General features: G+C 50.7%; 1 protein-coding gene across 1 annotated transcript; it reads left to right on the top strand.

Annotated features, from left to right (window-relative positions):
- Positions 1 to 2,520: 2,520 nt before the first annotated feature.
- Positions 2,521 to 26,930, top strand: CNDP2 (carnosine dipeptidase 2). Its single transcript, XM_065533617.2, has 12 exons — positions 2,521 to 2,645; positions 6,288 to 6,384; positions 7,235 to 7,378; positions 11,341 to 11,503; positions 14,356 to 14,444; positions 16,304 to 16,504; positions 17,910 to 17,994; positions 19,045 to 19,205; positions 22,064 to 22,228; positions 24,311 to 24,452; positions 24,753 to 24,900; positions 25,803 to 26,930. Exons 2-12 carry the CDS (start codon positions 6,325 to 6,327, stop codon positions 25,870 to 25,872), a joined length of 1,428 nt encoding a protein of 475 aa, XP_065389689.1. The 5' UTR covers positions 2,521 to 2,645; positions 6,288 to 6,324; the 3' UTR covers positions 25,873 to 26,930.
- Positions 26,931 to 27,906: the final 976 nt, after the last annotated feature.

Below are 27,906 nucleotides of genomic sequence, written 5' to 3'. Positions count from 1 at the left end.
TAGCTCTTTAAGCTCAGATTTGTTGCCACCGAGCCACCTGCAATGCACCCTTTAAGAAACAATGGACTTGCGGGGCCACCTGCTGGAAAGTCAGAACTGAACACACAGGCTCCACTACCAGCTGCTTGCATTACCAGCTGTGTAAGGCGGTGGTCTTGAGACAGATGACTGAGGGCGCAAGGAGACTTAAGGACTCAGAAAGTTCTAAAGGGCATCAACCTCCAGCTGCTCAAATTTTCCAGAGGCTCTCTCCTAGAGCATGTGGGTGGTGCAGCTGACCTGCTGACCTCAACCAGGGTCTCCTCTTCCTAGGAGTCCTGGTCCCTGCACAACGATGAGTAATTAACACTCACAAGGCACCTTCTCAGTGCCAGGCATTGTTCCTGATGCTGTATGTCATCAACTCTTGAAGGCTGGCATGCTCTAGACAAAGGGACAATTTGAAATGCCACATGGTATCACTGCAGGACGACTTCTTACTCAAGGACACTGATCAGGTACTGACTTAACATTGTTGCTGGGGAATAATTAACCTATTTCCAAGTAACAGAGGGTTTATTTTATTAAGGGTAAATTTTGTGTTTTGTATTTTCTTAACATTTATTCAGAGTCATAGGAGAAACATGTTCACCAACTTCTGTTAACACTGAGTATTGCAAATGCATTTTCATGTTTTCACTTGGACTCAAGCATCTGATTGCTCTTAACAAGTTCTCAACTACTTCTTTGCTCATTATTTATTCTTACCTTGAGCCTATTAAATTTTGGTAACAGTAGTGTGTTATGGCTTCTACTCTAAATCACTTCTTTTTGCTACATATATATATGGTTTGTTTGTTTGTTTTACCAAACCCTGACTCTTTTCAGCAATCATCTCATTTACGGATACCTGAAGGAATTTATTTAAAAGCCCAGTAGATATGACTAAAGGATGTATTTTCCACCAATGTTTACTTTTTGCAATGTTTGCAAAATGTGTAATATAGTGTTTTCTTTTTATCATTTATGTACTAATTGTTATGAGAATTTAATCCAGAAGAACAAATTTTAATACTTAAAGCTTTTTGGTTATAGCAAAGTGTCTACAGCCATACCACCCTGAACATGCCTAATCTCATCTGGTTATAGCAAAGTAAACATTAATTCAAATTTTTATCATATTCTGTTGTAGAGAAATATGATTAGGGTATGAGTAAGACTATTAAGTATAAAAATATTACATTTAACAAAATTCTATGAGAGATGTGGAATGGAAATAAAAGATAAAAGAGGAGGCCGGGCTGGGTGGCTCATGCCTGTAATCCCAGCACTTTGGGAGGCTGAGGCGAGTGGATCAGTAGGTCAAGAAATCCAGACCATACTGGCCAACATGGTGAAACCCCGTCTCTACTAAAAATACCAAAATTAGCTGGGAGTGGTAGTGCGCGCCTGTAGTCCCAGCTATTCGGGAGGCTGAGGCAGGAGAATCGCTTGAACCCGGGAAGCGTAGGTTGCAGTGAGCAGAGATTGGGCTACTGCACTCCAGCCTGGTGACAGAGAGAGACTCTGTCTCAAAGTAAATAAATAAATAAAAATAAAAGAGGAAACAAACCATGTAAATTTTAAGGGGGGAGGCAATTTCATTTTAACATTTTACGTTATGTGGGAACGTACACATCTCTTACAACTATTAAATTCATGTTTTAAAAATAATAACCCCCGAGCCATCACTCCTTAAAGAATGTGGTAGTGGCACAAGTTTTAAATTCTTTTGAGAATACTCTATCGGAAAAGTGAGCAGGCCAGGGAATAACAATTTTACCCCCAAGAATTGTTGTAAAGATCAAAAAGGAAAGCGCTGTCACAGATGCTCATAAACGGTGCTGGCTCTGCTTCCTTCATCAGTTCCTAGGGTCATGGGACACAAATACTAAAATATTTCCACTATCGGTAACGGTGCTGACGAACAATTTGCTAATCCAGTCCAGACCGACCTCCCATTGGAGCTTGTGTGACCCGCATGAGTCCGTGCCCCGACTCCGCACCCGGAAGCGCAGTGCTGGACGCGGCAGGGAACGGGAGTGTCGTGGGACCTCCAGAACCTAGGAGGTTAGGGAGTGGAGTCAGGGCCCCCCAGTTTTGGACTCCATTGCAGCACTGCAGGCGACTTCTCGGACCCCACCGTTGAAGCACCAGGCCCTCCCGCCCACCCGGGAGCGACCGAGAAGCACAGCACAAGCCCACAACTTGACCACGCACTCCGGCGAGTCCTGCCTCCCCTGAATCCCAACCCACGAAATCTCCACCCCTCGCCACGCCCACATCCCCGTCCACCGTCGGGGAGGGGCGGAGTGACGTAAGCCCTGTAGACCAGGCCAGGATTGGTTGGCGAGGCGGAAATGGAGCTGGGAGAGGTGACCTCAGCCTTCCGCACCGGGCGCAGGACGGAAATGGGGCGGGGAGTGGGTGACACCACCCCTCTGCCTCTGGCCGGATTGGTGGGCGTGGAGGGGGCGTGGAGGGGCGGGGCGGGGGCGTGGAGGGGCGTGGCGATGTCTGCCCTCCGGACAAGGCGGGGTTGGTGGCCTGGGAGACAGCGGGGCGGGCCCGCGCCGGGGGTCGTGGCCGGGGCACGTGGTGCGGAACCGGCGCCGCGCTTTCTGCTGGTAAGAGGGCCTTACCTAGTGGGCCTCCCTTCCCGGGTTGATCTTCCTGATGGACGTTCCTTCCCGGGTGGGCGCCCTGAGCGGGGAACGGGGTGGGCGGGGAGGACCCCGGGCAGCGGCGAGAGTCAAGCCTCATTCGTGGGGAAGCGTGGGGCGCCCGGCCGCAGCCACGCGGAAACAATGGTGTCCGGGCTGTTCCCTAGCGCGCGGTCGGGGGCGGAGGCCCGTGACAGCCATGGCCCCGGGGCCTCTCGCACCTCCGGAGGCCCGGAGCCCCGCTCACCCGGGCCACTCATGTCCCAGCAGCGCCAAGCGCGTCCCCGGTCCGCAGGGACAAGCTGGGCGGCGCACTTGGCCTGAGCCTGCGTGGCCCTCCCTGGTGGAGTCCAGTGGAACGACCCTGGTTGCAGACGGGGTTGCGGGGAGCCGAGCGCTGGTCAGTCCACTCCCCTCCCCAGGGGCCTGCTGAGAACTCCAGCCTTTCTCCAAGGGATCCCTTTCCCGGAGACCTGGGGTGGGGGTGTGGCGGGACAGACGCACCCCAGGTTCAAAGGGCCCTGGACAGGGTCCCTAGCTCCCACCAGCATTTAGGCTGCTTTTAAGGCTATAGGAGGAAGCATCTGAGGGGAGACAAAATTCCATGCCAGCTTGATGATCTGGGGCAGGTGTCTCATTCAGTTGGCTTCAGTTTCCTCATCTGTGAAATAGAGACAATATTTGGTCCGCCTGGACCAATGTCCTTGAGACCTTCGTCCTCACAGACAGGGCCACAAAACTACCCCTCCCCACCGCCTGCCAAGGTCAGATTCCATAGATCATCCAAGTGTGGACTGCATAAACAGGCGGAGAACCCGGGGCCTGCTACCGATGCCTTCCTTGTCCCTAATGTTTGCAGGCAGGAGTGGAGAAAGAGAATTCACATTGTGTTTAGGGATCAAGTTCTAGCTTGGGCAGACTGGAGATTTTTTTATTGATTCTTATACAGACATGAAGGTGTGATTCAGTTATTTGTGTTATATATGCCTTCAATTATCAAGGAACAGGGACTGAGATTCTCAGAACTAGAAGACTCATTTGTGTGTATTGCTGATGGTTCCAGGTGCCACAGCAATTTCTCCTTCCCTCCACCAGTCTCAACATTCAAATCATGTTACTCCCTTGCCAGGCACGGTGGCTCATGTCTGTAACCTCGGCACTTTGCGAGACCGAGGCGGACAGATCGCTTGAGCCCAGGAGTTCGAGACCAGCCTGAGTAACATGAGGAAACCCCGTCTCTACAAAAAATACAAAAATTAGCTGTGTGTGATAGTGCGCGCCTGTAGTCCCAGCTACTTGGGAAGCTGAGGCAGGAGGATCATTTGAGCCTGGGAGACGGAGATTGCAGTGAGCCAAGATTGCACCAATGCACTCCAGCCTGGGTAACAGAATGACACCCTGTCTCAATAAATAAAGTTACTCCTTATGAACTTTAGATTTTTAGAGGGGAGTGAGGTGTCATTTAAAAGGATAATGCTTGCTTTTGCTCGATCCAGCATACTGCTTTTACCTTAATTAGTGATGTTCTCCAGAGCATATAAAAATGGTTCCATTTAATGGCTTTGTAATGGGGGGAGGTGAAACGGGTAACCCAGAAGTGTGAGTGGGAGGAAACACTGGAACCTGGCCTAACCTGGTTTGACTGGATGAGTGATTAGCAGGAGTTGCTTTTTAGCCCATCTCTGATGGTGAAACAATTTGATCTTTGTTTCCTCGCTTTTAGTGAAAGTTGTAACTTAGATAATTACAGTCATGTGTTGCTTAAGGATGGGGATACATTCCGAGAAAGTGCATCGTTAGGCGATTCGTTGTTGTGTGCACATCCTGAGCTGCACATCCTGAGCTGCACTCACACAAACTTGGACGGTACAGCCTTCTACATACCTAGGCTATGTGGTACAGCCTTCTACATACCCTAGGTACATACCTAGGCTATGTGGTACAGCCTTCTACATACCTAGCCTATTGTTCCTAGGCTGCAAACCCATACCTGTTCCTTTACTGGATGCTGTAAGCAGTTGTAACACAGTGGTAGGTATTTGTGTATCTAAACATATCTAGACAGAAAATGAATTTTTAATCTCCATTATAACCTTTTGGGACCACCACCGTTGTTGATGGAAATGTTATGTGGCACATGAGTATATTTTTCAGTGACTTTAGCTATAATGCCATTGGTTAATTTGACTACAAGAGCATAATATTAATGAGAATGTACCACACTGAGCTTGGGATTTGTGGCATTTAATAACCAGGAACTCATGAAAATCACCACATGTAGCATATTGCCCTGCTAAATAGGATTTCTTTTAATGTGAACAGGTAGCTTCCCTGCGTACATTTTTGGCAACAGGTGGACGACAATTTGGTGTATTAACACTGATAAACGCCTCTCCAGTGTGCTCATGGGCTCCGTCTTACTTGAGGCTCCTCCAAATGAGTGCCTCAGCGCAGAGATCCCAGCTGGCTGGGAGGTATGTAGCTCTTCCGTGCTCTGTGGCTGGTGTTTGAAGAGGAGGAAGAGAGCACTTGAGAAGGCAGTGGGTGGATCTCCCACCCATCTAGAAATCACATTTGCAACTTGCAGTGCCCTACGATTTCACCCTGCACAGCAACAGCCACTTGTGAACAGTTGCCACGCTTGGTGTCACGGTGGATAAAGTGAACTCTCTGCTGAGAAATCACTTTGAAATCCTATACCAAGAGAACAATGCTCTTTACCTGAAGCACGTCAATACACAGGCATTTGTCTGGCACGTAGACACGGGGCTGTAGTAGGGTCCTGTCACTCCGCAGCTGTGATTCCAAGGCACTTCATGGCCCCGCAGTCTTGAATTTGCTCAGTACAGCCGGGTGCTTTCTGCTGCAGAAAGCCAATTATAAAAGTCCCAATACCAGAATCGTTTTTCCATTCATTCCAACTTCTAAAAAGAGTCCGATGACGTGTTTTCACGTGTATCTGTAAGTGGGGCGAAAGTTGCTGGGCGTCACACGTGGAAGGGGGGTGAGAGCATGTGTCCTGGAGCCTGTGTGGCCTGTTGGTCAGGTGCTTGTGGAGGTTTAGCTGTTACCCTTTGGCTGTTTCTGGACTAAGATCATCAACTTTCTTAAACTGAATTTGGTTTTCCTTGGGCTCTGTCGTCTGTGTTGTGGGTTTGTGGTGGTGGACACAGGATGTGACATTCTTGCTGAGATCCCTGAAGTGACTATATCCTCTGGGATAACAGAAAGTGGAACTTACTTTTGGACTTTAAGAGTGTAAAAATTTTTATTAAAGTACCGGTAAAACGAAAAGTGCCTACTTTTAGTTTTCATTGTATTTTCTTCAACTCAGGCCCTCCCTCTGTTACCCGTCATCTGACATGGAATTTTGTGTAACTTTCCTTCCAAGTAAAGGAGGGAAGATTAGCCCCAGCCTCTCACTGGTTCCCAGAGCTTTTGTCTCTGAAGCCGCAGTCACTTCCTGGAGCGTTTCTGGCTGAGGGTGTTGCAGTGCTGGCTGGGAGGGTGGGGCAACACTTTACAATTCTGAACAAGTGCTTCCTGGGTAGGTTGCCGGTCAGTGCCTACTAGAGACAGGACTGACCAGTTGCTCTTCCTTTCAAGAACCTTCAAGATCTGCGGTCTGGGCTTTGGTTGAAAGATGGCGGCCCTCACGACCCTGTTTAAGTACATTGATGAAAATCAGGATCGCTACATTAAGGTAAGGGAATATTCATTAAAATCTGATATTCACTAAAATCCCTATTCATTAAAATCTGATTTAATCCCATGGGGCCCAGAGAAACTGTCAAGAGCTAATATGAATTATGCCATTTAAATCCAGGGTTAGAAGATCTGCCTAGAGATCTGTTCCATTAGCTTCTTCCTACAGTATAGGTTACACTTTTGGTTTTTGATAAAGTGTTAATATATGTTTCTAAGAATAGCAAATCTAATTGAAATTTTTGTTTCATCTCCATCAACAATTTCTTGTGATAATTACAGATTAAATAGATTGCATTAAGTATATTCTAAGTAATTCAATAATGTTATATATAAATCTGTTTCTTGATGTTAACTTAGAGCATTATGCTGTAAACGTATTCTTCGTAGACACATTACAGATGAAATCTTTAGAATTCTCATTCTGAAAATTATACTTTAGAAAATTTGGCCATTGTCAAGATGATAAATAAGCTAATTTGGACTGTGGCAACATTGGGTATTTTCTGTATCTTTCAGTTGTAATTTAGTTAGATTCAGATAGAAACTTATTTGTGGAACCTGGTACATTTTACATTTACTTCCTCCTTAATCGTTAAAAATAAACCATCTGACATTTTTCTTTTGTACTCTAGTTCTTGGTACAGGGTTAGAACAAACAGTTTTTAAAATCTTAAACCCAAAGCACATGTGATGGGTCTGCCCTATTTCCAGTCAGCCTATTCAAATGCAGCAGCCACAGAGGGTCAGGCAACCACGTGTGCCTAGAACATGGCAACATTATGGAAACCTTTTCTCCCTCAAGGACACCTTTTCAGAATCCTTTGTTGCTTGTTGTCCACGAACAGAAACTCGCAAAATGGGTAGCTATCCAGAGTGTGTCCGCGTGGCCCGAGAAGAGAGGCGAAATCAGGAGGATGATGGAGGTTGCTGCCGCAGATGTTAAGCAGTTGGGCGGCTCTGTGGAACTGGTGGATATCGGAAAACAAAAGGTAGGAGGCAGCATTCTTTGCATTGCAAGACCACAAACAGATTCTGCCTGAGGGGTTGACAAGACTCCACTAGTTCTTAAAAGGTCTTTAGCTTCAAATACTCCAGGCATCTTTAAAACAAAAAAGGAAGGGCCCGATTTGGATGGTAAGTCCTGTACGTGACTGCTTCAGTTGTACTGGGGCAAAGGTTTTGTGGCACTCAGCACTTTTCTCCAGGAAGGAGAACTGCTGACAGTTACTCAAGACTAAGTTAATGTAACAGTCCTTCTTAGAGAATGGCTGAGATTCCCGTCCCAGCGATCCGTAGCTTTCAAACTAGGAAGTTACACTTTATTCCTGTCCGTTTAAAAATTATAAAGACTCCTCCCAACTCCCAGCTCCCCCACACACACAGTGCTGCGTCCCTGAGTCTTTTTTTTTTTTTTTTTTTTTGAGACAGAGTCTCCCTTTGTCACCCAGGCTGGAGTGCAGTGGTGTGATCTCGGCTCACTGCAACCTCCGCCTCCCAGGTTCAAGCGATTCTCCTGCTTCAGCCTCCTGAGTAGCTGGGATTACAGGCGTGCGCCACCACACCCAGCTAATTTTTATATTTTTTTTTTATAGAGACAGGGTTTTGCCACTTTGGCCAGGCTGGTCTCAAACTCCTGACCTCAGGTGATCCGCCTGCCTCGGCCTCCCAAAATGCTGGGATGCCAGGCGTGAGCCACTTTTTCATAAGAGATATTTTGTGTGGGGGTCGGTTGCTTTTCATTGCAGGATTCTGACAGGTGAGAATGGTTTGTTTTCTTCCTAAATGAACAGTCTCACTTTGTGGTACGGTAAGTACTCACGTCATCCACAGGTTCTTAGAAACTGCAGCTTTAAGCAAGACAGCATACAACAACGGGTGCTTGAATAAGGTAGTTTTGTTCACTTAAAGTCACAGTTTCTAAAATCCTATCCATGAAGTTGAGTGAGGACTTACTAGGTGTGTGTATGTATGTGTGTGTGTGTGTGTGTGTGTGTGTGTATATATATGTGTGTGTATATATATATTTTTTTTTTATTGGGATGGGGGTTTCCAGGCTGGTCTCAAACTTCTAGTCTCAAGTGATTTACCTGCCTTGGCATCCCAAATTGTCACGCCACCATGCCTGGCCTCTTACTGTATATTATTTCACTAGTTTATTTCAAATGATTTCAGCCTTATGTTAATTGCATGTTTCATGCCATGTATTTTCAAAGTTGGTAATATTCTTTTATATTCTTTGATCTAATTACAAGCTTAGGCTTATCTGGGTTCTTTGGCCTGATGATTGGGTGTCAAGCTGAAATCTCAGCCCTAGAAGCTTGGGTGTGGCCGTTCAGTTCAGCGTGTTTGTTTCATCAGAGGGAGAGAGTGGAGGCCAGGCAGCTGTGTCCATGGGAGCCCACAGGAGGCTCATGCAGAGCAGGTGCATGCCCAGGCCTCCCGATTCCCCAGGCAGGGCTGTTCATATGAGGTTTTCTTCTGAAAACAAATTTAAGAATTGACTGAAGGTATATTATAGCTTCCCACCAATTTCCCCCCGTCTTTGGGAGAATAAACCAAGTTTCTTCATGTTGTTTCTCTTGAGGGTCAGACTCACCTTGCTCCCTTTCCTTTCTTTTTTCCTAATATACTGAAAAATCTAGGTGAGGTAAATCATTTTTAGGAGTTGTTTCATTACAATAGTTATATTTACTTCATTGATCACTGACATTGCTGTACAATTCTTAAGAAAGGGCCTTTCATAAAAAGCTAAATTACTGTTATACTATTTTGAATTACATAACACTGAGTTTTATCAAGGAATTGAAAGATTTCATCACTGGTGGAAATCCTCTGCAGAGCTGCTTGTGGCTGTGGGGTGACCACACATCTTCTCTTCCCGCATGTCCGGTGGCAGTGATGTTCTGTTTTTCAGAGTGATGATGACTTGATGCAGGGGTGAAGGTGGAGGTGGGTGTTCTCCTGTGTCAGTGCAGAAGTCGGAGTATTTTCAGGCTGATGAAGGAAAGGTGATGTTTGGCATTTCAGAGCAATGTTACCTATGGGCCCAAGCAGTTTCTCAGAAAATGCTGAAGTATTTCAGAGGAGCCCTACTGAGCAGGAATTTATTTAGAGAAAATCTGTGGTCTTTTGAAAATCATTTTTCTGCTCAGGCAAGCTGAGGGCCAGCTGGGACTGCCAAGGCCATGGGTCCCCTGGGATCAGAGCAGGGAGATTTCAGCAACAATTCTTTGTCCCTGGTGGCTACAGGCTGTCCTGGTGAGAACTGAAGCACAGACACAGCCACAGTGCCACTGGGACAAATGATGGGCATCAGACCATACACTGCACACGCAGCCACAGTGCCGCTGGGACAAATTTCGCAGCCACAGTGCTGCTGGGACAAATGAGGGGCGTCAGGCCACACGCCACACACGCAGCCACAGTGCCGCTGGGACAAATTTCACAGCCACAGTGCTGCTGGGACAAATGACGGGCTTCAGGCTACATGCTGCACACTGGCAGCCATCAGGTTACAGGAGTTACTTAAATTACTGGGAACACAAATCCTGGATCCCACAAGAATCCCAGCCACCTGCCCAGTTCCCTAAAGAGCTTGCACACTTAGAGGGGGTGCCCTGCAGTTTGGAGGGGACACTTTTCTCAGCCCATCACCAGCACTGTCCTGATCCAGTTGTCATTTCCGTGACGGCTCATTTTACCTCTTAATTGCAAACTGTTAGTTTAACTTCAGTATCACTTTAGTTTGTGTGTTATGTCTGTTAATACCTATTTTCATGAACAGTATTTTCTAGTAACTAGACTGATACATATGGATGTCATGTTTTAGTATGAACAGTCTCTTCCTCCTACTGCTAAAACCATCCCCTGCCACTTGCTTGTGGCCCTCTGTGATGCGCGTGGGGTGTTTCCCTGCTGGAATATAGGCACTGGTAGAGGAGCTGCGCGGCCACAGGAGTTTTGCTCAGTCTGAGTAGGTCTAAAGGTCACATTGACCTGATGTGAAAATTGGAAAAGACCTAAGATTGCTTTGCCTCCATTTAGATGCAGGGGCGGGCTGGGATGCCTGTCCCGTCCTCCATTCCTATGGGATTGTGGAACACTGGTAGTGCCTTTGGGACAAAGCTCAGAAGGCGTACCAGCTACCACTAACGTTTTAGAATGGCTAAACATGAATTTAGATATAGTTTTTTGTTCTTTTTTTTCTTTATATGTTGGTTTATGGCCTTTTCCATGCATAATTGTAATCTATGCACAGAATTTCAAAAATATCTCTTCTGATTTTAGATTATAGTTGATTTTAACCATCATTTCAGAAAATAATAAACTAAGTTGCATCCCGAACTCAGCCTGCGTGTTTTGTTATAAAAAAGTCAAAGAAACATCAGCCTTTAAGAATTTACCAAATCCAGCCGGGTGCAGTGGCTCATGCTTGTAATTCTAGCACTTTGGGCAGCCGAGGTGGGTGGTTTGGCTGAGCTCAGGAATTCGAGACCACCATGGGGGCAACATAGTGAAACCCTGTCTCTACTAAAATACAAAAAATTATCCAGGCCTGGTGGCCGGCACCAGTAATCCCAGCTACTTGGGCAGCTGAGACCCTAAGAATCGCTTGAGCCTGAGAGGCAGAGGTTGCGGTGAGCTGGGATCACGCCACTGCACTCCAACCTGGGTGACAGAGCAAGATTCTGTCTCAAAAAAAAAAAAAAAAAATTTACCGAACTGCCTGCCGTTGGCAAACATGATTCTGTGCCTGTGCTCTGCAGTATAAGAAAGGCAGGAAGTAAATCTGAATTAGTGACTGCATTGAACAGCGTGCTCTTAAACTCTACAATAGAGGTTGGTTGATAAGGACAGATAAGGAAGCTCAAAGTCTTTTAATAATCTCCACCTTAAGTACTGCGTTTCTTAAACAAAGGCTGTCCTTGGTTCCTTTCCTCTCCATGCTCAGCTCCCTGATGGCTCGGAGATCCCGCTCCCTCCTATTCTGCTCGGCAAACTGGGCTCTGACCCACAGAAGAAGACGGTGTGCATTTACGGGCACCTGGACGTGCAGCCTGCAGCCCTGGAGGACGGCTGGGACAGCGAGCCCTTCACCCTGGTGGAGCGAGACGGTGAGCCCACGCGTGCCCAGAGGAAAAGCACTGACTTTTGGAAAGTCACTGCTAGTCCGTTTTTCTGTTTCCAGTACAGACTGTTTGTATTTTATTTTATTTATTTTATTACTTTTTTAAAATCTTTTTTTTGAGACAGAGTCTCACTCTGTAGCTCAGGCTGGAGTGCAATGGCGAGATCTCAATTCACTGCAAGCTCCGCCTCCCCGGGGTTCAAGCGATTCTCCTGCCTCAGCCTCCCCAGTCACTGGGATTACGGGTGCCCACCACCACACCCGGCTAATTTTTTTATTTTTAGTAGAGACGGGGTTTCACCATGCGGGCCAGGCTGGTCTCAAACTCCTGACCTCAAGTGATCCCCCCACCTCAGCCTCCCAGAGCACTAGGATTTACAGGCGTGAGCCACCATGCCAGTCACAGACTGTTTTTAACATAAGCTAGAAATGGAGGTTTCTCACATGTGCCTCTGTCGCTGAACTTTCAGAAAGCCTACCTTGTCGTGTGCAAACGAGCACCCCATGGCTGGGGTCTGCCGGGCTTCCTCGACTGCTGACACTTTTTCTCAGAATGCACATTTGGAATCAAGGCAGAGCCGTCCTGAAAAGCCTGTCCCCTCGTCCCCCTCCCCTGCCCTTACCGACAGCTGCTTCTGCAGTATATGTTAGTGGCCTCCTTCACCCCGGCTGCCTCGGTAGGGGTGGCGATGTCCCTGTTATTCACCGAGTGCTTCCGTGTGCCGGGCACCTGCAGGCCTTTTGAGCCCGTGCTGTGAGGGACCCCGCAGACCGGCCTCTTTTCTTCCTGCTCCTTCTGGCGTAAAGGCCTTCTGCTTTCATTTCTGAATTTCCACATGTGCCTGCATGGGAGTCTTTGACCAGACGAGGAATCCTCCCGCCCTGGTGCTAGGCCCCTCTGGGCTAAATTCCAGGCTCTTCTCTTCTAAGCCCTTCATTGCATCTGTGTTCAAACCTTTCCTGGCCCAGTGTCAGTTGTGTTCATTACTGTGCAAAATTGAAAATGACTTTACTTAAAGCAACATTCTATGTCATTGTCCTTGTCATGGTGGAATTACTAACTTGCGGTGGATTGTAGGATTAACCCTCTCTGTGCACTTGGCTGCCCCTCGAGCATCAGACCCACACGTCTGCTTGGCCATGCCCTCAAGTGCCAGACCCGCATGGCTGCTTGACTGTGCCCTCACTCCTGGAACTCGCTGTCTCTGAACAGAAGTCCTTTGCTCCTTGTCTGCTGTCTTACAGTCTCCATGAATGGCACCTTCTCTCTGCCACCTGCACCGGGAACTGGGTCCCCATCCCTACCAGGCTGTGCTTCGGGACCACTGCCCTTCCCACATTGAAAGCTCCCTGTCTCCCTCCCCCGCTCCTTGGCTGGGTCCCGCTCTCCACTTCTGGGCCTTCACGGTGCCACTCCCTTTCTGGGCTGCTCCCAGAGTGACATCAACATGCCACTTCTCTTCTTGACTCCTCCTGGGGGACTCAGGATGGCACAGAGGGTCCCTCCCCTCGCCTGCCTTCTGCCGGCCCCTTCTCCCACCTGTGCCCAGCCACACGGGACCACTTGCAGCCCCCAGGAGCGTGTGCTGCTCAAAACCACCTGGGCACCTGCGCGGGCGTCAGCCCCGCCACCACTGCCTCGTCCACTGTGAGGCCTGGCTTTGACCATCCTCTTAGCCCTCCCTGTCCCAGCCTCAGTAGGCTCCCGACTGTCAAGGAACCTAGAAGAGCACCTGTACTGTGGTAAAGCTTCACTGTCAGCCGCCCGGCCGCCCTCTCCTTGTCGGGGAGCCTTGGAGGGTGGGCAGGTCACATTTGTCTGCAGCTCTGAGCCAGCACCGTGCCAGCCACTGCAGTTGTTCAGTGTTTGTCGTAGGGAAGAGGATATTTTTTAGAAAAGCTTATATTTGACTTTCAGTTTTTGTGAAAAGTTGGGTTTCATTGGTCAAAGGAAATTCCCCAGGTGGTGATGACTTTCAGCCTCATACTGCCGTGGGCTGGGTCATGCTGAGACAGCGGGACCTGGGAAGCAGGCTGAGCCCCGGGAGGTCAGGAGACCAGTTGGGCAGACCCAGGCCCATGAGAAGGCCGCGCCTTGAGGACGGCTCCCTCCTCTGTCTGGTTCCATGAGGCTGGGATGGCATGGCAGAGGATGGAGGAGGGGTGGGGCCTCGTCTTCAAGTTCTCGCTCACGTTGTCAGCTTCCCCAGAAGCAGGTGTGGTGAGGGGCCACTGTGACTGATGATGCTGATTAGAAGCAGCGTCTTGTCTGTAGTTTTCAGAGTGATAACTACAGGAAGAAAGAAGCAGACGTTAACTGATAAACATGTTAGTTCCCTGTTTTTTAATCAAATTAGGTGTCACAATTGGGTGGGGGTGAGATTATGGTTCTTCTTTGACAACGGTGCCTTGAGGTTCCTCAGTGACTGGGCTTCCTGTCCCCATTGCTCCCCGCTAAGTGACTGGGCCTCCTGTCCCCATTGCTCCCCGCTGCTTCTGGTAACTAGGTTTTAATGAACTAAGCAGCTGGCTGCGACTTCCTGGAGTCAGATTGGAGGTCTCCACCCTGACCCAGCGGGAAGCCGTGCCCCCAGCTCACAGCCGTGAACATGGTGGGAGAGGGAAGGGGGGACTTGGGAGCATCCACATGGCTTATCTCTTTGATGATGGCGAATTATCTGACAAATTTAACAACAGTGTTGGGTGGAGACTGGGGGCTCCTGATCTCGGAAGGGGAGGCCTTGCTTGGCTAAGGGGTTATCAGATGTGCACCTGAGACACGCTGCTTCTGGGGTCATTGTAATCATCACTTCATGATTTTGTGGATTGCTGTTCTAGGCAAGCTGTACGGGAGAGGTTCAACTGATGATAAGGGCCCGGTGGCCGGCTGGATAAACGCCCTGGAAGCGTATCAGAAAACAGACCAGGTATGCCCCCCACGCTGACTTCTGCCTGAGTCCTGGGTTCCGTCTGAGCCATACAAAGACAGGTTCTCTGTTCACACAACGGCTTGTAAAGCTCACAGGAAAAGAGAAGACAAGCTCCCCCAGCCCTTATCAGCACAAATGATGTTTCCAGCTTTCGGAAACATTCAAAGTTTAATTGTTTTACAGCTGCTTTAAGGTCACAATATTGGCAACTCAGCATGGTTTTTGCCACCGCATGAAATGTGACTTTTCAGTCCCTGACGTCAGTCTGTGCGTGTGGTCCCTTGCCGGAATGTGGTGCAGGCTTTGTGATATCACACAGGCCGCTCACTCTCTCTGTGTGGTTTACGTCCTCCTAAAACTGAATTCTGATTTTTAAAATGTATTCTCTGGCTGGGTGCGGTGGCTCACACCTGTAATTCTTTTGGGAGGAATTACTTTGGGAGGCCGAGGTGGGTGGATCACTTGAGGTCAGGAGTTCAAGACCAGCCTGGCCAACATGGTGACATCCTGTCTCTACTCAAAATACAAAATTAGCCGGGCATGGTGGTGGGCACCTGTAATCCCAGCTCCCTGGAGGCTGAGGCAAGAAAATCGCTTGAACCAGGGAGGCAGAGGTTGCAGTGAGCCAAGATCGTGCCACTGCCCTCCAGCCTGGGTGACAGAGCGAGACTCTGTCTCAGAAAAGAAAAAAAGCATTCTCCTAGCTGTGAAATACCGGCTCATTGTTCAAAGTTTGTTAAAAAACAGACAAGTAGAAAGAAAAATACTTGCCTAGAATCCAAAGACAATTAATATTTTGAAATTTACCAAGATTTTCTGTTGCTTTTTGCCCAGTTGTGATCATGCTGTATAGACATCTTTGCATCTTGCTTTTCTCTTGTATCGTGAGGAAATAAGAATAAGATAAGCATTTTTGTCAAAGCATGGAATGTTAGGTCTGAAAAGGGTCTCAGCCCTGCTGGTCCAGGGGATTACTTTCCATGGTGGGGAAGTGACACCCAGAACCACCTGGCCTGGCGCGGCCAAGCCCGCATGCTGGGCGGGAACTAGGAATCCTCTCCAGCCTCTGGCCCCGTGGAGCCCTCAGCCTCAGCTGCAGTGCAGGCACCTCGGGCACTGGGGCAACCAAGGGTGACAGGTGGCTGTGCACGGGCAGAGGTCCTGTGGAAGATTTCACGTGGAGGGCAGAAGAGGAGGAGGAGGCAGGGGAGGAAGCGCATCCATGAACAGGGCTGTCTGGGGGCAGCCTGGGCGGTCTTGAACTAGGACTCAGTAGCTTTGAGTCCTCATTTAGGACCTGCCATTCTTTAGCCCGCCTGGCCTTTGGCAAATCACCAGCTTCGTGCACAACCTCATTTTTCACCTTTGGGTTTTGGGGTCAGAGTCGGGAGAGCACCTGTGAAGCCACAATGATCCAGATACACGCAAGGTGTGCACGTTCCCATCGGCCTCCTCAGGGAGAGCAGCGCTTCTGTGCCTGGGAGCAGCGAAGGTCGCACAGGAGGACCCACCCCTCCTCGTGTCGGTGGCGCCACTGGTATAATCAGGACTCGTGTGCAGTTCTTCATGTCGTGGCCCTTATTGCAGAGGGAGCAGCACAGGCTTTCCTAGAAGCTCCCCTCGGTCCTGTGGGGTGGCTCCAGAGAGCCCCAACTTGCGAGACTGGACAGGTCCAAGTGGCCCGGAGCCACAGTGGCCTGGCAGTGCCTGGGGAGGGGATGACGACAGGTGCGCACAGAGGCCCATGTGGTCGGTCTGGAGAATGCGGGAGATGTGAAATATGTAATCCTGAGTGTGGTGTCTAGAAAGAAGGTTCGCAAAGCTGAATATCCATTCGTGCTGTTCCCTTCTCACAGGAGATTCCTGTCAACGTCCGATTCTGCCTTGAAGGCATGGAGGAGTCAGGCTCCGAGGGCCTAGACGAGCTGATTTTCGCCCAGAAAGACACATTCTTTAAGGATGTGGACTATGTCTGCATTTCTGACAATTACTGGTTGGGAAAGAAGAAACCCTGCATCACCTATGGCCTCAGGGGCATTTGCTACTTTTTCATCGAGGTACAGTGCCAAGCTGTACGGCTTCACTTTTTTCTAACCCCTGAGTCTCCTGGTTCTTCCAAGCCCAAAGTAGGCAAGGACCCAGAAGTCAGGTGCGCAGGAAGGAGAAGCACAGGGCTTACGTAGTGCCCCAATTCCCAGCTTCCATAAACCAGGGTGGACAGCAACATTTCCAGTGATCAGAAGTTAACACACAGCAGCGTCAAGCTAGGACAGTGTGATTTGTAATGTCGCCTTGGAGCGGCTGAGAGGAGATTAAATGCTAGTTCATTTCAGGAGATGCAAACACATACAAAGCATTTTAGAAACACTTCCTTGTGAAGGTTGAAATATTGATATGTTAGCACTTAGGCTCCTTATCCTGTGACTTAAGGAGAAACTGAGGCCAGGTGCAGTGGCTCACGCCTGTAATCCCAGCACTTTGGGAGGCCGAGCCAGGCGGATCACTTGAGGTCAGGAGTTCGAAACCAGCCTGGCCAACATGGTGAAACCCCGTCTCTACTAAAAATACAAAAAGTTAGCTGGGTGTGGTGGCGGGTGCCTGTAATCCCAGCTACTCGGGAGGCTGAGGGAGGAAAATCACTTGAACCCAGGAAGCGGAGGTTGCAGTGAGTGGAGATTGCACCGTTGCACTCCAGCCTGAGCTACAGAGTGAGACTCCGTGTCCAAAAAAAAAAAAAAGAGAAACCAAGGCAGCACTGAGCATGGGAAGGGCCAGGCCTGGCTGGATTCTCCCACTTACTGGCTGGTGGTCATCTCCCAATACCCCACAGGATGACTGTGGTGATTAAATTAGATCCTGTTTGCAGACGTCGTTTATAACCTGAACAGTGCTAGAAATCACTGCAGTTGCTGCCCTGAGCCCTCACTCTGAGCAAGGCACTGTTCTGGTTCTAAAAGTGGCCCCTTGTCACCCCCGGTGCTGGGAGGGGCACTGCGCCTCTTCCATTTGCAGGCCAGGAGGCCGGGCACTTTGCAGGCAGCTGCCCTACGCTGGGCATGCGGCTGCTCAGTGCAAGGGCGAGGTCCGACCCCAGGTGTCGGGCTCCAGGCCCGTGGTGGGTCTCATTCATGTCGGGCCGCCTCTCGGCAGAGGTGCAGGGTCTTTGTTAAACTTATAGTGAAGGCTTTGAGAGGGAGGCAGATTGCCCTGTGGAATGCTTGTACCTGTGGCTAGTGTTACCATCTCATCTGTGGTTGGCATATGCCACAGATAAGCTGGTATTTTTTTTGTTCCTGCCTAAGTTTTTAATTGGGGAAATGCTTTGCTTTGCTCCCTGAGGGAGCAAATTTTGATTTGGAAAATTGTCAGGCCTTGTAAATGCTCTTTGTTGAATTCACTGTCACATGATAAAAATAAGCTGCCACTAGGCAGCCAGATACAGTAGCCTTTGTTTCCGTGCAGGTGGAGTGCAGCAACAAAGACCTCCATTCCGGGGTGTACGGGGGCTCGGTGCATGAGGCCATGACTGATCTCATTTTGCTGATGGGTAAGTGTGGGATGGGCGTTCCGTCCGCAGCTTAGGGGAAAGTGGACGCGCGTGACCTCCAGGCTGTCTGTCATCAGCATTGGGTGCATTTCAGCATTCTACATGAACCAACTTCTGTCTCGGTTTCCAACTGTGCCTCTCCCTCCTTCCACTCACTTGTGCCTCTGAGAGGCCCCCTTGTTTTATTTTTGCCCCTGAAGCCCTCCTGTGCCTGTCACCACCTGGTGAAACCTTACCCTGCCTCCAGCACCCAACTCCGTCGCCCCCAGGTCCTGTCTGGCCAAGCCCCTCGCAGCAGGTGGTGCTGTCCTTCCTTTGGACGTGGTCATTTGACGTCTCTTGTAGAGCGTGTGTTTGGGCCCGTCTTATGTGATAACTGGCCCCGTCCAGGTCCCCCCGCCTGATCAGCTCTTTGAGAGCAGGCGTCTCGTCATGCTGTCCTTGGCATCCTCCTGCTCTGAGGCCAAGCACAGCCCTCACTTCCTGCAGCATCCACAAGCTCTCCATTCCTCCCCGCCAATGCCAGCTGCCTGCGTGACACCCACTCTGTGATACCCACAGTTTACCCTCAGCTCAGGAGCAGCACGTTTCTTGTGGAGTGTGTGTTCAAAAGGCACGTGGGGCAGTGCGGTGGTGGTTAGAGTGGGGCTGTGTGAAGCCAGTCTGCTGATTTGTGTCGTGGTCCATGACCAAGGACCATTTCCTTTCCCCACGTGTTCCTCAGTCTCCTTACCTGAGACATGGGAATGCCTAGGCTGCTCCCTCATTGGCTGTTCAGCTGATTACATCACTGGCTCTTCGGCTGATTCCATCACTGGCTGAGCCTGAGGCCCCAGACGGTGCCTGACAGGCGACACGTGCCTGGGACGCGTCCACAAGCATCATTCTGTGGACCGTTGTGGCTACTCTTGGCCCCTCCCTCAGCCGCGTGGCTGTGGGGCCTGAGCCGCATCTCTCCTGAGGCCGGCTCCCTGGGGTCAGTGCAGGAAAGAGCAGCTTGCCTTGGCGCGGCCTCCCCTGGGTGCTGTAACCCTCTCCCGCTTCCCTCAGGCTCTTTGGTGGACAAGAGGGGGAACATCCTGATCCCCGGCATTAACGAGGCCGTGGCCGCCGTCACGGAAGAGGAGCACAAGCTGTACGACGACATCGACTTCGACATAGAGGAGTTTGCCAAGGACGTGGGGGCGCAGATCCTCCTGCACAACAACAAGGTGCTGATTCAGGCCTCGACCCTGCCACCTGCCTGGGCCACGCTGTGACACAGGTGTCCCCCAGGCCCTGTCACCTTCCCTGGCTCCAGGGGGTCTCCGAGGGACGGAGCTGGAGTGTCCAGTGCACATGAGTCACCAAACAGTGGAGACACTCAGAAAGCAGGCTGTGACCAGGTTGCTGGTCGTTGGAATTTTTTAGTATCAAAATCCACTTTTAATTCCATCAGACCTGGAGAAGCATGCAGAGGGGACATGGGCTGGCTCCTGCTGGCAGCGGCTCTGCCATGTTTGTGTTTATAGAGTAACCTCCTTACCACTGGACCCAGGGATCATGTTAGCCACACCAGAGCCAAGTGCTAGGTGGAAACTGCCGAATGTTTACCTCACTGTTAGGGGAAAAGTGGGTCATGACTTTTCTCTAGGCTGTAGGTTTATGCGGTATGGAGGTAAGTTCTGTAGGCTGTGGGCTTGTGCTGTATAGATGGAAGTTCTTCAGGCTATGGGTTTATGTAGTATGGAAGTAAGTTCTTCAGACTGTGGGTTTATGTAGTATGGATGGAAGTTCTGCAGGCTGTAGGTTTATGCGGTATAGATGGAAGTTCTGCAGGCTGTGGGTTATGTGGTATAGATGGAAGTTCTGCAGGCTGTGGGTTATGTGGTATAGATGGAAGTTCTGCAGGCTGTGGGTTATGCGGTATAGATGGAAGTTCTGCAGGCTGTGGGTTATGTGGTATAGATGGAAGTTCTGCAGGCTGTGGGTTATGCGGTATAGATGGAAGTTCTGCAGGCTGTAGGTTTATGTGGTATAGATGGAAGTTCTGCAGGCTGTGGGTTATGTGGTATAGATGGAAGTTCTGCAGGCTGTGGGTTATGCGGTATGGATGTAAGTTCTGCAGGCTGTAGGTTTATGTGGTATAGATGTAAGTTCTGCAGGCTGTGGGTTATATGGTATAGATGGAAGTTCTCCAGGCTGTGGGTTTATGCAGTATAGATGGAAGTTCTGCAGGCTGTGGGTTATGTGGTATGGATGGAAGTTCTGCAGGCTGTGGGTTATGTGGTATGGATGGAAGTTCTGCAGGCTGTGGGTTATGTGGTATGGATGGAAGTTCTGCAGGCTGTGGGTTATGTGGTATGGATGGAAGTTCTGCAGGCTGTGGGTTATGTGGTATGGATGGAAGTTCTGCAGGCTGTGGGTTATGTGGTATGGATGGAAGTTCTGCAGGCTGTGGGTTATGTGGTATGGATGGAAGTTCTGCAGGCTGTAGGTTTATGTGGTATAGATGGAAGTTCTGCAGGCTATAGGTTTATGTGGTATAGATGGTAGTTCTTCAGGCTATAGGTTTATGTGGTATGGATGGAAGTTCTGCAGGCTGTGGGTTATGTGGTATAGATGTAAGTTCTGTGCCATTGATTCAGCCAGCATCAGTTGAATCAAGCAACTCAGCCCCTGGGACACAAGGGAAATAAGGCCCGGCTGGGCTCTTGAGTTTTGTCTCCCAGAGACAGACGGGCAAGAGCTCTGGAAGGACGTGCTAAGGGCCACACTGGGCAGTCCCAAAGGCTGTGCGCCTGCACGAGGGGAGCATCATGGTGCTAGGAGCGGCTGAGGCTCATCAGAGGGTCCTGTCGGCCAGCAGAGGTGCAGGGCAAGGCTGGCGTGCCCGGTGAGCAGGAGCACGGACGTATTGGCTGCTTGGGGACAGACGGGCAGCGGGGTGAGGCCTGGGACCAAGACCGACATGCTGGCCTGATGGCCTGGGCATGGCCGTGGAACTCCGGGTCGTCCTAGGAGGCGGTGAGCCCTGCCAGGCTTTGAGTTCATCCGTTCTCACGTTGGGAAGGATCATAGGTTGGGGTGTTGGAGCTGAGTCGGTGGAGCTGGGAGACCTGTGAGGCTGTTGCAGGTGTGGGAGCCTTGGCTGGCATCAGGGAGGAGCCTCTGGAATAGGAAGAGAAGGTTCCCACTGGCACTGACTGGACAGTGATGTCATGGACCGAGGGGTTGGGTGCGGGGAGGAGCGGGCCTGGGAGAAGGTGGGTCTGTTTCTCCTGCCCTGTCCCTCAGGCTCGTATTTGCTTCTGTGTATGGTGTTTTAGGGCCTCGTCTATACCTCCCAGATAACATTGAGCTGTTTGGTTCACAAACAGAAATCTACATATTCAGTGGCTAAGTCACTGAGGAACTTTCTGGAATCCCCTTTAGGGGCACACCTACTCTCTTGACCCACCTTCTGCTGCAGGGATGTGGGGGGCGGGGGCAGGCAGGAAGGTCATGGTGTTGATGACACGCTTGGGAAACAGGAGATGAAGTCTGTCCTGGTCTGAGGAGATGGCATCATCGGTATTCACAGGCCTGCACCAGATTTGCCGGTCAGCCTGGCTGTCCTCTGTCAGTAGGAACGGGCTGCACGCCTATGTCCTGTGGGCCTGGGAGAGGCCTACACACAGCCTGGGCTGCATCCGCTCTTCCTCTTGGTGCCTCTGGCTCATCAAGAGCTCCAATGTCTGTGGGATCTTGACACCCCCAGTTCTACAGGTGCTCAGTGGCCAGCGTGGCTCTCCTAGTTCTGCCGGGTGGACCTGAGCCACCCACACTGCAGCAAGAAGCAGTAAAATGCCTCACCTGAGGGTGTGCAGCCTGTCAGGGGCCTGCTTTGTGCTGAGTCACTCGCTACAGCTGCAGAGTGCACCGGGGCAGGGTGCCTGCACCTGGACCTCCTGCCTGTGGTTGTCCGGGTCCTGGGCCAAGGCCTGTCTCACACTGCTGATTTCCCAGACAACATTCCCAGCTCCTCAGTGAGCAGACAGGGCTGGCACCGAGTGCCTGAGGTGTCCCTGAGCCTCTGATTTTTCTGCAGAAAGACATCCTCATGCACCGATGGCGGTTCCCATCTCTCTCCCTCCATGGCATCGAAGGCGCCTTCTCTGGGTCGGGGGCCAAGACCGTGATTCCCAGGAAGGTGGTTGGCAAGTTCTCCATCAGGCTCGTGCCGAACATGACTCCTGAAGTCGTCAGCGAGCAGGCATGTGGGGCTGGGACACAGGGCGGGGCCAAGAGCGGCTGTGTCCGGGCAGAGACTTGGGTAACAAAGGTTCTTACTAGGCAGACACCCAGGCCACGCATGCCCCCACTTCCTGGCTCTGGCAAAATCAGTAATCATAACGGCAGTCGTGATTCAGAAGCTAATGTAAGATAATGCATCACATGTAAGTGACCTTTGTTACTGATCTGGCCTTTGTTACTAAAATCTGGCCTTTGACCTTACCTCAAGGCTCCAGGACAAACACCAACGTTGCGCCAGGTGTGTTCTGGTCAGAGTCCCGGAGCCGCCCCTTACCATGGTACTGTGTGGAGGGGACTCTGGTGGCCGGAGGTCAGCCCAGCTTCTGACTGCCCTGCTCAGCTGGGATTCATGGGGAAATGGAGTCGGAGTCTTTCCACTGGGAACGGGAGCCTGGGGCTCGCCCTTCGTGCTCAACACTGAGGTCTTGTCACTAGGAGGAGTCCCCGGACCAGTGCCTGGCTCTATCCTGGGTCTGGATGCAGTGTAGCCTGTGGTCATTTATTTTATGAAGTGCTTTCGGTCTGCTCAGGCTGCCACAATAAAGACCACAGACAGACCAGGTGGCTTACGTGGCAGAAACCGATTTCTCACTGTGTCGGAGGTGGGCGAGTCCAGGACCAAGGTGCTGGCAGCTGTGGCATCTGACGAGGGTTCCTCGCTTGTCCTCACATGGCGGAGGGCAGGCTCTCTGTATCTTCTTACTCAGGCTGCGTCCCACCCTTCTGGCCTCATTTAACCTTTGTCTAAATAAGGTTTAGAAAAAGAAAAAAAAAAAACCTATTAAAGAAAAAAAGCCAGGCTTTTAATAATTCAAGTTAGTTTTATTCAGGCCTCTCACTGAGGACTGCGGACTGCGGCCTGGGGCCCAGGAGCAGCCTTCAAGAGGTCTGGCCAGGCTGCTCCGAGACAGCGGCTCAGCCCGCAGCTCATCTGCAGGTGGGGGAGCTTCAGTGCGTGCAGAATCACATCGCACCTGCTCAGATGTTACATTCCAGCCAAGCCACACTGAGCCTCAGTGTAAGAGCGCGTGTGGTCATAGGTGACAGAGGCACAACCAGTAATGCGGTCAGGCACTATCTCATGTGTGGGAAAAGGTAAGGACAGGGTCATTTATCTCCTAAGGAATGCAGCGACTCGGGCAAGAGGCAGGGTGGTGCGTGCTCCCCCCGTTTTGTCTTCAAAGCATCTTTCCCGAGAGCTGCAGGTAGTGGCAGGGTGGAGCCTGTGAAATAGGCCGGCAAGCGGATCGGCGCACACGCAGTTTCTCACATTTGTGACTTTGTCTCACACCTTAGTTACTTCTGTTAAGTTCCCAAATGTAGTCACAATGGAGTTTAGGGCTTAAATATATGAATTCTGGGGGCACACGAACATTCTGTCCAGAATATAAAGCAGGTCAGGGAAGACTGTTTTTATATGTAATTTAAATAGTTTCATCATTTGGAAGATCTTTGGAAAGAGTGAATTGCTTGATACTAAAACTTTGTCTTTTACTTTGAAATAACTGGGTTTTATTTTTTGATAAGAACTCCCCTGTTTCTGGCCGGGCGCGGTGGCTCACGCTTGTAATCCCAGCACTTTGGGAGGCCGAGGCAGGCGGATCATGAGGTCAGGAGATTGAGACCATGGTAAAACCCTGTCTCTACTAAAAATACAAAAAATTAGCCGGGCGAGGTGGCGGTGCCTGTAGTCCCAGCTACTTGGGAGGCTGAGGCAGGAGAATGGCGTGAACCCGGGAGGCGGAGCTTGCAGTGAGCCCAGACCGTGCCACTGCACTCCAGCCTGGGCGACAGAGCGAGACTCTGTCTCAAAAAAAAAAAAAAAAGAAGTCCCCTCTTTCCTTACTCTCGTTACATAGCTCAGTATTAAGCGACAGAAAATGAGACTCATCGTAGACTCAGCATAGACCCGTTGCAGACCTGTCAGAGGCCAATTGTAGGCTCGCTGTAGACCTGTGATAGCAGACCCGTAGGTCACTAGCATTGGATCGAATGCCAAGCTTATAAAGCATTGTATGTCTGTCTTCTATTTGTGGTTTAGGTCACAAGCTACCTAACTAAGAAGTTTGCTGAACTGCACAGCCCCAACGAGTTCAAGGTGTACATGGGCCACGGTGGGAAGCCCTGGGTCACCGACTGCAGTCACCCTCATTACGTAGCTGGGAGAAGAGCCATGAAGACAGGTTGGACACTCCTTGTGGATGATGCTGGGCAGGGCCCTTCGCATGTCTGATAGGACTCTTAGACCGCGTGGGCGCGTAGCTATGTCGGGGCACTGCTGTATCGTTGGGCATGTAGTTAAGTCAGCATGAGGACAGTCGGTGTGTGGGAGGAGCCTGGGCCCCTGGCAGACCTCGAACATGGGTTTGCTGTCCCCAGGGCCTCGCGCGGGGTCTGACTGAGTGCGACTGAATAGTGATCTGAGACAGATCCCCAACCTTGGGGCCCCAAAGCTCACCGTTTATTTTATTCCTTTCCCCCAGTTTTTGGTGTTGAGGCAGACTTGACCAGGGAAGGCGGCAGTATTCCCGTGACCTTGACCTTTCAGGAGGCCACGGGCAAGAACATCATGCTACTGCCTATGGGGTCGGCGGATGACGGAGCCCACTCCCAGAATGAAAAGCTCAACAGGTGAGAGTCCAGGGTGCGGCCCAGGTTGGCGTCTCCTGCACAGCGTCCCTCTTGTCCCTTCCCCTTCCCACCGTGTGCAGCTGCCAAGAGAAGCAGGTGGGGGTGATGGCCTGTGACCTGCCTTCCTGTATTTGTGTGAAGCGGGAACTTCAGATGGGAGGCAGGACGAGGCCTTGCAGGAGCGGGTGCTAAAAACAAGGTTCATGCAGTGTTGATCTGCGCACTTCATCTACCCCTCTCTCCATTTCCTTTTTTTTCCTGTTCATTTTCCTGTTTCCTTTTTGAGGAACTGCAGTATCATTGCTAACTGCACATGTTGCTGCTCTGACACATCCTTGACTTGGGCGGACGTGATGGGGATTCTTCCCACAACAGGGCAGGTGCAGCCTCTGAGCTGGCCTTGGGAGCAGGAGGGGCCCAGCAGGCAGGGGTCTTGGGCAGTTCCGGGAGAGGCCTCTAGCCCCTAACATAGCTGAGGAGGGCAGAAGGCAAGAATGCTTCCTGTGGTAACCAAGGCAGACGATCAGGGGCTAAGACCGAGGCAGAGACCCTGCAGGAAGGAGGGAGGGGGAGACAGAGACCTGGCTGAGAGGACCAGAGGGGAGGCCTGGTCTTTAGAAACAGGTGGATAATGGGAGGAGCCCACGATCCAAGCTTGATATTCACTAGCTAGGCACTGGGGGACCAGGATTGGTCTCTGGGCTGGGCAGTCAGACTGAAGCTGCACTTGAGAACCAGGGTGCTGGATTCTGAAGGCAGGCGGTGCTCGGGGCCCCCAGGCTGGGCTGGGGGATGCTCCCCAGGAAGAAGGCAGAGTGTGTCTGGGCTCGAGAGGAGTCGCCTCGCGCCTGGGTGTCGGCTCACAACACCAGCTGACACGACCATGTGTTCCTCTTTACCAGGCATAACTACATAGAGGGAACCAAGATGCTGGCCGCGTACCTCTATGAGGTCTCCCAGCTGAAGGACTAGGCCCGGCCTCCTGTGTGTCGCCTCCGACGAGAAGGAATCCTGCCCTCACCTCACCCTTTTCCGACTTGCCCAGGGAAGTGGAGGTTCCCTCTTTCCTTTCCCTCTTGTCAGGTCATCTACGACTTCAGAGAACAGACACAAGTGTATCCAGCTGTCCATGGGTAGAGCTACCCGATGGGTTTGTGAGTGACCTAGAGTGACAGCTGAGTCACCCTGGGTAAGTTCTCGGAGTGGTCAGGATGGCTTGACCTGCAGAAAATACCCAAGGTCCAAAAGCACAAGGTCTGCAGAAAGTTCTGGTTGTTGACTGGGTACCACAGTTCACACCTATAATCCCAGCACTTTAGGAGGCCAAGGCAGGAGGATCACTTGAGGCCAGGAGTCTGAGACCAGCCTAGGCAACAAAACAAGACTCTGTCTCTACAAAAAGTTTAAGAAATGAACCAGACATGATGGTGTATGCCTGTAGTCCCAGCCACTCAGAAGGCCGAGGCAGGAGGATCGCTCGAGACCAAGAGTTTGAGCTTGCAGTGAGCTATGATTGCACCACTGCACTCAAGTCTGGGCAATGTAGCGAGACCCCGTCTACAAGAAGTTTTTTAAAAAATGAGCCAGGTGTGGTGGTGCACGCCTGTAGTCCCAGCTACTCAGGACACTGATGTAGGAGGGTTGCTTGAGACTGAGAGTTGGAGGCTGCAATGAGCCGTGACTGCCCCACTGCACTCCAGCCTGGGCGACAGAACAAGACCCCATCTCAAAAAAAAAAAATTCTGGTTGTCATTGAATTGGGATAAACAGAGGGTTTGATGCTTTCTGCCTTCTGTCTCAGGTGATGCATTGCACATTTGGGATATATGGAAAGGAAATGAGGAGAGAAGTCAGGGCCTCCTCTGATCTCTCGCTATCTGCGGGTCCTGTCCTTTTCTCAAGACCTTCACCATTACTGGCGTTTCCCTGTCTTCTCTTTAGTATGATCCCTCAAAACCTCACCTAACTGGAAGGATGATTTTGTCTCAGTTTGTACTCCTAAATAAAAAGTAAACATGACACCTCTAAAAGAATCGCTCCATCTGAGTTGCTCGCGGCGTGCACAACATGCTTATTGAGTGGGGTCTGGTTGATGTTGTCAGCTCAGGGCAGGGGACAGCAGGCAGGACCCAGAAAACAGAACCCAGGTCTTCCCAGGCGAGCGCTCCCTCCCTCGTCCACACAAGTGGAGGCTCACTCATGGCCCCCTGCATGTTCCAAGAAGTGTCCCTGTCCCTGCTCCTTACGGCTGTGGGGCCACAGGAAGTCCACCTGGCTTAAACAAAGAGTTGATTGGCCCAGTTCACATAAAAGAGCAGAATAAACTCAATAAAAGGAAAAGGCTCCTTGAAGTGGTTGGTTCCAGGGCTGGAGAGGGGAAATGCAAGATGAGCCTGGACCCTCTCACATCAGAACGTAAGGATGTGCCCTGAGGGCACGGGGCTGCGTCCAAGAACACAGGAGCCAGCCTGGAAGAGCTCGCAGGGGCCCAGGGGAGCAACTGGAGTGAGAAAATAGCAGTAATGTTGGATTTTTACCACGGAATAAATAATCTGTGAGTTCGTACTAATATAAATAAATAAAGCGACAAAGTGGGTGAGAAGGAGCAGTGCCCCTTGATGAAGAATCTCCGCTCATGTAGGAGGGAAGTGGGAGATCCAAGCTGGAGCAGCTGCTGCTGCAGGTGAGACCCCTGATACACTCGCAAATTGGTAGGTGGTTTAAGGAACGGGATATTTGCATAGCTTGAAAGCACCTCCCAAGGAAAAAAAAAAAAAAAAACAGGAACTTCACAGTGGAGAGACCTGGCAGGTGCCACCCTCAGATCAAAATGAACTTGAGCAGTAATGACACATCCACACCAGGCACTCCTGACACCACGCCCTGAGGAGGACGTGTCAGTTCTGGGAACATCACACTCATTGTGAAAAAACATCAGACAAACACAAACGGATGAAACGTGAGGAAAATCTGTAGTTGGTTTTACGCGGATGTTAATCTCTTAGT

This window comes from Macaca fascicularis, chromosome 18, assembly GCF_037993035.2.
Source record: "Macaca fascicularis isolate 582-1 chromosome 18, T2T-MFA8v1.1".
Lineage (NCBI taxonomy): Eukaryota > Metazoa > Chordata > Mammalia > Primates > Cercopithecidae > Macaca > Macaca fascicularis.
Note: the sequence above shows the minus strand (reverse complement) of the source record. Positions and strands in the feature narration are given on the sequence as shown.